The sequence below is a fragment of the Trichechus manatus genome, unplaced genomic scaffold, assembly GCF_000243295.1.
Source record: "Trichechus manatus latirostris isolate Lorelei unplaced genomic scaffold, TriManLat1.0 scaffold00305, whole genome shotgun sequence".
NCBI classification, from domain to species: domain Eukaryota; kingdom Metazoa; phylum Chordata; class Mammalia; order Sirenia; family Trichechidae; genus Trichechus; species Trichechus manatus.
Genome location: NW_004444241.1, coordinates 374,750 through 384,729, shown reverse-complemented (window position 1 = coordinate 384,729; position 9,980 = coordinate 374,750). Strand labels below are relative to the sequence as shown.

The 9,980-nt window shown below is 48.6% G+C and overlaps 1 protein-coding gene across 1 annotated transcript; it reads right to left on the bottom strand.

The window, feature by feature from the left end:
• Window positions 1–2,755: 2,755 nt before the first annotated feature.
• LOC101354313 (dehydrogenase/reductase SDR family member 2, mitochondrial-like) lies at window positions 2,756–8,120 on the bottom strand. Its single transcript, XM_023725372.1, has 6 exons — window positions 7,981–8,120; window positions 7,469–7,527; window positions 6,935–7,035; window positions 5,985–6,071; window positions 3,479–3,613; window positions 2,756–2,866 (listed from the first exon to the last, which is right to left on the bottom strand). The coding sequence occupies exons 1-6, from the start codon at window positions 8,118–8,120 to the stop codon at window positions 2,756–2,758; spliced, it is 633 nt and encodes a 210-aa protein (XP_023581140.1).
• Between the last annotated feature and the right edge of the window lie 1,860 nt (window positions 8,121–9,980).

Genomic DNA, 9,980 nt, shown 5'->3' with positions numbered 1-9,980 from the left:
GGTGCCATCCAGTCAGTTTCTACTCATAGTGACCCTATGTACAAACACTGCTGGGTCCTGCGGCATCCTCACAATCCTCTTTATGCTTGAGCCCATTGTTGCAGCCACTGTGTCAATCCATCTTGTTGAGGGTCTTCCTCTTTTTTGTTGACCCTCTGCTTTATCAAGCATAATGTCCTTCTCCAAGGACTGACCCCTTCTAATAACATGTCCAAAGTATGTGAGACGTAGTCTGTACTTTTTCCAAGACGGATTTGTTCAATCTTTTGGCAATCTATGATATATTCAGTATTCTTTGCCAACTTCATAATTCAAAGGTATCATCCTTATTCATTGTCCAGCTTTCACATGCATATGAAGTGATTGAAAACATCATGGCTAATATAGTATGATAGGTATAGGAAAATTAGAGATGTGAGCGTTTGAGTTTTATTTGTTGGTTGGTTTTGCTTTGTTTTTAAATTAAAGAGCTTTAAGAGGTTGCAGCTGCAGATAAGGGAGAAGATGAGCCATAGAATAAGGTGCCCAAAGGCAGGGGAGGATTATTCAATAGGCATGGTGCTTACCAGATCATTTGTAGTGAACAATTTCATGTGGGTTTTACCACATCTTTGATTAGTAAGTAAGCACAAGTAGACCTGTACTTACCTAGTTTACTGGGTCATCTGCCCCTGTCAGGGATTGTAAATTTGAAAAGAGGCTTTGATTCTGTAGGAAGATGCTGTGGGGTTGGGAGAGAGATGGATGCCAGTCATACCTAGAAGCAGAATGTTTGACATGGTGAAAAAATGTGAAATTATTCATTACAGACGATCTAGTAAACAAGGTAAGCACCGTGCTTACCTTGCTTATTGGATAATCTGCTCCTGCTCAGGAGTGGGAGAGGACAAGATCCCAAATAGATATGGAAAGATTTGTGTTGGAGAGAAGATACACCTCTTCCACTGATACGTGAGCTTTCAGGCAAGAATAGAAGCAAACGCAAGTTGGTTTTGGACCACGGTGGGGAAAACTGGGGGAGAACCATCTTCTTGCCATTATTTTCTCTGTGAAAAGTGAGGCAAGGTCATTGCTTACAGTGAATAGAAGTAAAGCTGTGGGGCCTGAGAAGAGTGGTAAAAGTTTAAAATGGCCATTGGGGAAAGCAGGTGAGGGACCTGGGAAAATGGGCCAGCCAAGGGAAGGGTGTGAGGGAAAGGTCACAGCGTTGTATTGATGAAAGATGGTGGAGCTGATGGTGTGAGCTCAAAGGAGGTAGACAAGGATTGGAGTTTAACAGGTGATTGGACTGGATGGTTACATCCTATGTGGGATGAAGTTTGGGGTCCGAGCAACCATCCCTTTGGGCCCCAGATTTCCCCAGTGTGATGGTTAAGATTATGTGTCAACTTGGCTGGGCCATGATTCTCCGTGTTTTAATGTAATCACTCCCATGATTGAATATACTGTGAGAAGCCAATCAGATGAAAGAGAGTCTCCCTGGGGGTGTGGCCCGCATCTGTATATAGGTGGACGTTCTGGTTTTTTGCTGTCTCTGGATCCTGCGGCTGCTTCCTGTCATCTCATCTCCCGTTCTTGGGACTTGAGCTGTCAGCTTATCTGCCGAAACTGGGATTCATTGATCTGCACAGCATGTGAGTGGGAGCCCTGCTCTCCGACTTTCCGATCTTGGGCTTGCCAGCTTCTGCAGCTGTGTGACTTGGGAGAGGCTTCTACGCTGATCCACGGACTTGGGACGTTCTAGCCTCTACAATCACGTGAGCTGTTTCCTTGATATAATCTCTCTATAACATATTTATACACCTTACTGCTTTTGCTTCTCTAGAGAACCCAGCCTAAGACACCCAGCTTTCTTTGCTCCCTAATCAGAACCTGTTTAGGTTTGCTCCTACCTGGGAGACTTACGATGGTGACAAAATTCAGGCTGGCACATGCCAGAGGAGAGCTGGAACCACTAATACCATTGCAACCTGGAGGGCAGAGTGTCTGGAAACACTGAGTGGTGTCTCATAGAAAGCCAGAGAAGGAGGGTGTGGGGGTATTAGTCCAACTCTTTATTTCATAGCTGAGAAACTGAGGCCCAGAAAGGTAAAGTGATTTGTCCATAGACACTCAGTGGCAGAGGAGGGATTCTTAGCAGATCTTCCATTCTGGATCCAGGATTATTTCCATGACTCCCAGGTGGGGAGATGGGGAGGGAGAAGACTGAATGAACCTCCTCTTAGAGTCATTGACCTTCTGAGGGATGGGCTCTTTGCCGTGCTCCTGGGCATTTAATTGTCCATCTCCCTAGTTCCTCAGACAAAGACTTTCTCTTTCCCTGCATCTCAGGATGCTCAATGCTGGTGACAAACATGGAAGAAGGAGTTCCTGAGGATGGGAGCAGTGGTGAGGAGATGGGCCACTGGCTCAGAGATGGCGCATGCAAGTCTGCTCATAATTTGCCAGCCATACAAAACAATTCTGGGTTGGGAGTTTCCAAACAAGTTTATTGCCATTAAAAAGGGATCAAACACAGATTTAGACATAGTAACTGCTCGGTAGCAACTAGATTCTATCACCTGTCATACACTAGATCTGTCTTAGAATTCTACTTGCCAGATGTGTCTTAGAATTCTATTCACTAACTAGACCCTGATGCCTATGATATCTCCTGGGCCTGGCCTTCATTATCTTATCCAATCACTATCTAATTCCCAAGCTTAAATGAGGTATTTATACCCAGAACTACAGCCTCTAGTCCTGGTAGTGCACATCAGAGCCTCAAGGAGAAACAGGCCACCACGATGTTCTCCCCAACGATGTTACTGGATCTGGAGAGCACAGGAAGGACACAATCCACATACAGTCCTCTGGCTTCCCTGCCCTGGATGGAAAGAGAACAGGACTGAGGTCTCAGCCATGCTCTGATGAACTCTGACCGCTGGCCCTGCTGCTCTGGACAGAGGGACCAGCATACCCTCCACCACTGGATCCCACCACTCCCATAAATTGGGCTCCATGGAGGGATATGGTAGGGCTACTCCTGCCCTCCAGAACCCAGCTCAGTGAGAGTAAGGGCTATTAAGCAGGATACAATCAGAGAGTCCTATCTCCTCTTGAGAAGACCACCTACTGCTGCCATCCATAGAGATTTTTAAAATAATTTTTCAGGGCTATATTATCTTAAACCTGAAAAAATTCAGACGGTCAGTGCTAGATGGATTGTGAAGGGGCAAGAGAAAGGCTACCAATGCAGACCTATGCCTTTGTGGGAAGATGACCCTGCCCAGTGCTGGGGTGGAGGTTCTGCTGGGCTGCTTCCAAAGGATGAAGCCTTGATTCTGCTGCAGAGAAGTGAGAGACCACAGGGACTCAGGGGCTAAAGGCTAGGGCCTCAGTGATGGGCCTGACCATGCAAGTCTCAAGGGGCCTGGCCAGTCTGGGGTAAGCACAAGTGTGGTTGGTGGGAAGCAGCTGGAAGCTGTTGAATCCTCACCACTTGGCTGAAGTCCATCTTGATGAGTGCTGGTGACAGACAGTTCACCCAGATGCCCTTTGGTGCCAGCTCTACAGCCAAGGACTTGATGAGTCCCAGCAGGAGAGTTTTGCTGGTATTGTAGATCCCCAGCATCTAAGAAGGAAAATAAAATGGAAAAAAAGACACTGGAGTTGAGAAGGAGGCCTCTTGCTGGAACCCCTAGGCCTATGGAGAATGAATATGCTTGCTCTTAGGCCCAAACTCAGACATTTCTTCCATTCCACCCCTGGAGATTACCAAGGAGCAAAATCTGAGCAGGAGTAGAATGAAGCCTGGGCTTAAAGAAAAGTCAGGGAGCCAGAGGCTATGTTTGTCTTGCCTGGCCCAGAAAAAAGTGCTTAGGGTGCAAGGTCAGGAAATGGCCTAAAGAGATTCAAGGCCAGACCCTGCTAAACCATGAACTAGCTGGCCTTGGGCAAGTCCCTTAAAACTTCCTCATAGTCCAGGAGTGTCATACAGACACTGATGGCCTGCACTGCCCCCTGGTGCAAACTTTAAAAGAACTCCCCTCTGAGCTGATATAGCCTCACTGGTACGTGGCTTGTTGAGTGGATGGAGCCTTAGTGACAATTGTAAAAGCCACCCACTTCCTTCAGGCAAATGTAGCCCAATGCCAGGGTGCATAGCATGGCAAACAGAGCACAGACTGGATTTCAGCTCCCACCTGTCCCTGGACTGAGTGCCCTTGTGCAGTGAACAACCTATACAAGCATACATGGCACACCTGGGGACATGGGGACTAAATGAGCTAATGACAACGAGTGTGATTTTAAATGTGGGCAGTACAGGTAGACAGGCATACAACACTGTGCACTTTAATTTTATTATCATACAATATCAATATTCTCTTCCACCACACCCTAGAATCCTCTCCACCACTCCATCCCAAAACACCCACTCACTGTTTGAGGTACATAGACAGCAGTAGGGCAATCAACATCACTGAGCCTCCCCTATGAGGAGACAGACAAACATGACAAGATAGAAAGTGAGCTCAACTGAGAAGCCAGAAATGCTTCCAGGAAATGCTTCCCAGTGATGAGGAGACAGAACTGAGGTGTAAGGAGAAGAAGGGAAAATGTTGAGATGCCAGAATCTTTTGGGGAAGAGTGAGTTCTTTGAAGAAGTGTGTTAGTCTGGATTCTCTAAAGGAGCAAAATTAGTGAAGTGTATATAGACATATATATAGAGAGAAATTTACTTAAGGAAATGGCTCACGCAATTGTGGGGGTTGTCAAGTCCCAAATCCGTGGGTCAGGCAACAAACTGAAGGCTTCTGCTGGCTCACGTGGTTGCAGGGGCCGACAAAACCAAAATCTATAGGTCAGGCGGCAGGCTGGAGGCCACTGCTGGCTCACGGGGTTGCCAGGTTGATGAATTCAAAATCTGCAGGTCAGAGTCTCCTGCAGGCTTACGTCCCAAGAACCAGAGGTCAAGCAACAAAGAGTGCAAGGTCAAGAGAGAGGGCGAGCTTTGCCAGAACATCCATTTATATACTGGAGGCATGCCACATCTCTAAGGAAACTCCCCTCTCGACTGATTGGCTGCTCACATCAGATCACAAAATAGAAAGTAATTACATAGTGTCCGCCAAACCACCGAGAATCATAGCCTTAACATTAACATCACAGGAAATTAGAACTGGGAGTGTCCTGACTCAGTCTCCCCTGCTGAAAATCCCCAGGACTCCCTGGCACCAGGCACAGGGCAGGGCCAATCCATGTCTGGATCCCTGGAGAACAAGACCTGTAGCACAGAGTCATTAGTGTGAGGTTGAAGCAGTGATTGCTTGTCCCAGGGACAGCCACTTCCATAGGACAGAAAATGCATTTAGAGTAGTCTGGGTTACAAATCTAACTCTAGAGCAGGAGTCATACCTGCTGACTGTGACAAGAAGAGATAAGGAGCAAAAGGTGGGGAAAAGGTTGGCCACAAAAACCCCAGACAGAGGCAGGGGAAGGGACTGAGGGAGCTTCCTTTGGCCTCTTTGGTAGGATTCGGGACTCTGGCTCACACCACGGGGCGCTGCCCATTGCAGCTATCGCTGTCCTGCCATTCTTAGAAGACAAGTCAAGTCAGAGGTGACTGAGGCTCCTCTGTGGGTTTGGAGTTTGCAGGCCACATTCCCTCCAAATGTTCCCTTTCACTGTGTTGCTCACATCCCCTAGGGACCAAGTAGCCTGAGGATGTGGTTCGGGAGGTAAGAAGAGACGCTCCTTCTACCTGCTCTCCTTGGATATTCCACTTCCTGGGCCGCTCCCCCAAGTATTTCCTTGGAGCAGAGGAGACCAAGGCCGAGTCAACCCAACGCCCCCTAGGCCTCCCCACCCTCACCCCCTCTTCTCCACTTGGGGCATAGCTGGCTCAGCAGCAGAGCCGGGACCTTCACATTCATGTCCAGGATCTGAAATCAGAGCCAGGAGGGGAAGAGGCGCTATAAGGTCAGCCTGGCACTTCTGCTCACCTGGAGTCCTGGAGACCAGAGTGACTGTGGGGAGGAGCTGTAGGTGTCCCCCTTCACCCCTCGGGAAAGCAGGTCAGTGAGCATAATCTTAGGGAAAGGACGTTAGAAGAGCTGGTTTACACGTGTCTTTTTTAATGAGTAGAGATGAGAATTCACATTGCCTAAACCGCAGCTCTGGTGTTAGGCACTGTCCAGGAGTAGATGCTGACATTTGAGTTTCCTACAAATGCTAGAGGCTGGCCTGGAGGGTGGGTTGGAGGGGGTGAGAGGGGATGGGAAGGACATGAAATGTCAGAACTAAGAAAAGGAAGTGAGCAGGGTCTGCCAAGAGAGCAAGGGGTGGTGAAGACCCACGAGGAAAGAATGGCTCACCCTGAGCCAGTGGGGCCTATTCACTGCCAACAGGGTCAAGAGGGGGACCAGGACTGTGCTGACCCCTCTCAGGGAGCCCATCAGGACAGTAAGGGCAGGGGGTCAGCAGAGGCAGTAGTGCCCCTGGAATGCTCAATATAGTCAGGCCAGGATAGTGAGTCTGGCTAGGATCTCTTTTTTTAGCTGTGTCTCTGGTCAGGTGAGGCATCCTGTGACAGCCCAGGGGGGTTCCCTGGAACAGCCACGCAGGGACACTCAGTGAGCACCAGAGTAGATGCCAGTGAGCCCAGACTGCCACGCCTTAGAGACCTGAGCCAAGAGAGAGGATCTGGACCAGAGCCTGGCATGTGTCCTCATAGCTGGGGCTTGGAATAAGGCTGAGGTCAAGAAGGTTCGCTGGGGCCCAGCCCAGGGCAAGGCAATGTCAGTGTCATTGGGCACCTGGGCAGACTGACCAGTGGTACCACAGGCATGTGGCTCAAAGTTCATAGTGTGGAAGCTGAGCAGAGTGAACATGAGTGTGAACAAAGGTGAAAGACAGAGAGAGCCTCACAGCTCTATGTTCCCTGGGGCCTCACCTTGTCCCACACCTGGTCACTGGCTCCCAGCGTGCTCCCTACCAGGATGGTGACCTCCACGTTGCACGCCAGGAAGTCCACACCCCCACTGTACCGAGGGTCTTTGGAAACAGAGGCAGAACAGAGGGTGAGGAAGAGATGAGACTGGAACCAGAAGCCTCCTCCCTCCCTCCACAGTCATCTGGGAGGGCTTGGACCCCAGGTGGGCACATTGTAAATGTCCAAAAATATGTTAAGGAAAAGATCATTTTGACTTACAGCCCCTCCTCCCCTAGGCTGAATCTACGTGCTCTCATCTCTGCCATCTCCCCAGCTCCTTACTGCCACTTCCACCCCTGTGGCTGCTCACTGTGGCCACCAGCCGCTGTCAGTCCTTAGCCTCCCCCACACGTGGCACATGATGCCCATCACACTCAGCCCCTCACCCCGCATCTCCACCACTGCCCAGTCCTAGTTTTGCTGCTTCCAGCCTCTGGTAACCATGTGGGCGCGGTCCTAGGCCAGACACCTGGTGGTGGCCAAGCCAAGCCAAACCTGCCGGCGGAGATGAACTTGCCGGTTTCAGCCCTCCCACCCTCCTCCTGGGAGCCTGACTGTGAGACACAAATTGAATTTCCCAATGTTTCCAAACAGCTGCCTCCAAATCTTCCAACCGGGGAAGAATTGACACTTATTGAGCACTTAATATGCACCAGGCCTTCATATTACCTATCACCCACTCTATCATACAGGTATTATGATCCAGTTATTATCATAATCTGTAGAAGTGGTTACATAAATTCACAAACTGCCCAGGTAAAGAAGTGTGGAGCCTGGATTCAAACCTAAGTCTGAGTCCAAAGCACCTACTCTTTCCACCATCTCACTCCTGGGAGTTTAGTGACGGAAGCGCATCCTCGGAAAGATGATAATTTCCAGAGCTGGGTAATGGGGTGGAGGTGTTGGGCATGGATGTATGAGAAGGACATTGACTGCAGAGCCTGCTCTGGGATGTGGACACTAACCTCCCCTGGGCACGTGCCAGCCAGGGACTCTCATTCACTCACCTCTCTGTGGACCCAGTGATCACAGCCATTTTGTCCACCAGGGCACGGCTCCTGTCTGCCTCACTGCTGCACACTTTGACTGAGAGACAGACTGAGGATCGAAGAAGACTCCCAAAGGTCCACAATGCAGCCCCAAGCATGGTGGCCAGTGGTCAGGTCTCCCTCTTGCTGGATCCAATCCTGCAAAGACAATTAACATCACAGAAGATTTGTCTCTGGGGGTCCTCCAAGGTGGTGACTCTCTGACATCTCCGGTGGGTGTCCTAACATCAATTCCCCCTCACAGAATGTATACAGAGGCGTTCTCAGCCCATTCCCCAGGCCAGCTTCCCCATCACAGTAGGCTGTTCCATCATGGCCAGGTGTGGTTTTGGGCACATGGCACATATCTAAGTGGTTCTTTCTTGACTGGCCACCAAAATCCCACGCGAAGAGCATAAGTCACTGCCTTCTTACACTCATTCACTCCTTCCCTCCCTCATCCATTTCCTAATCACGTCACTTGTTTCTACTTTAATATCTCTAGTTTCTGTCCTACTCTTTATATTTCACGCCCACCACCCTGGTTTCAGTCCTCATTATCTCCCCAGTTTATTGCAATCTCCTTTTCCACCAGCTCCCTACCTCTCCATAGCAATAGCTACCTCACTGCAGACTCCAACAGTGGGGAGAATTTTTTGAAAACTGGGCTGTTCTTAGATTTTCTGAAAGAGTACTATGGTCCAATTTCATTTTAGAAAACTCCAGTCAAAATTCCTAGACACAGGATCAGTAGAACTCTAGAAGGGCTTGCTTAAGGGCTAAGGGCTAAGGCCAGGCCCTGTCTTCCTCCCTGGGTGCCCTGGCCCAGCCTGACCCTGTGGTCTGGAGGTTTGGCCTTTAATCCTCAGGGATTTAAAGAAGAAGGAAAATTAGCATTCTCTCTAATAAGGACCTGGTACACAAAGTTTAACCAGGCCCAGTCCTTGGAAACACATGAACACATACACATGTGTACAAACATGCACGTGCACACACACACGCACACACACACTGCAGTCTGGGCCGTGAGTTCCTTCCTAGACACACTCTGGTCATTTCTGGTGGTGACCAGTGCAGTGGCATCACTGGGAAGTGCAGGAGGTGTGGACTGCACCAGGTGACATTGTCAGAGGGGGTGACACCAAAATGACTGTCTATAAAATATCTCTGTAGTTAGCTATAACAACAAAAACAATTTTTGTAAGCCCAGCTTACATGTATCAATATACCTACAAGGCTAAAACCCTATGCTAATTTACTTTTTGCACCTTTTAATATGCTCTGGTCAGAGCTGTCATTATTACCCAATTACAATGATGCTTTGAATCCCACAAACACGTGCTGTGGTTTTCATTGCTGCCAGTGTTTTTACAGTCACTAATTTTGTCAAATTTTCTGGTGTTTCAGCTACAATATTGTGGTAATTAGTGTTTGTGAACCTATATCAATAACTTTTTTGAGAATGAAGTAGTAATTAAAGGAAAAGAAGGAGTGATATCCCAGAATTATGATTTGTGAGTAATATCAGTACAAAAAACATTACTAAGGATTCTGTATGGTCTGGTACGGGTGGAGGTCCATGAGGGAGTGACACCATGAGTTACCACACTGGGTGATACCAACCCTAGTGACACCACTGGACCAGTGCAAGTCACTCACCATCTTGACGTTTGCAGGGGGCAGGGAGTGAACTAGGCAGAGGAAGCAACCTCTCTGATCCTGACCATGAGGGGACATTCCCATCCAGTTTTCCTAGAACATAAGATGCCTTTCTGCAGAGGACAGAGCCTTGTCTGCGGGATGGGTCCTAACTGCCTGTCATGGATTGAATTGTGTCCCCCAAAAAATGTGTGTAGCAACTTGGCTAGGTCATGATTCCTAGTATTGTATGATTGTGTTATCTGATGTGATTTCCTTATGTGTTGTAAACTCTACCACTATGATGAGATTATATGTGATCTCCTCATGTGTTGTAAATT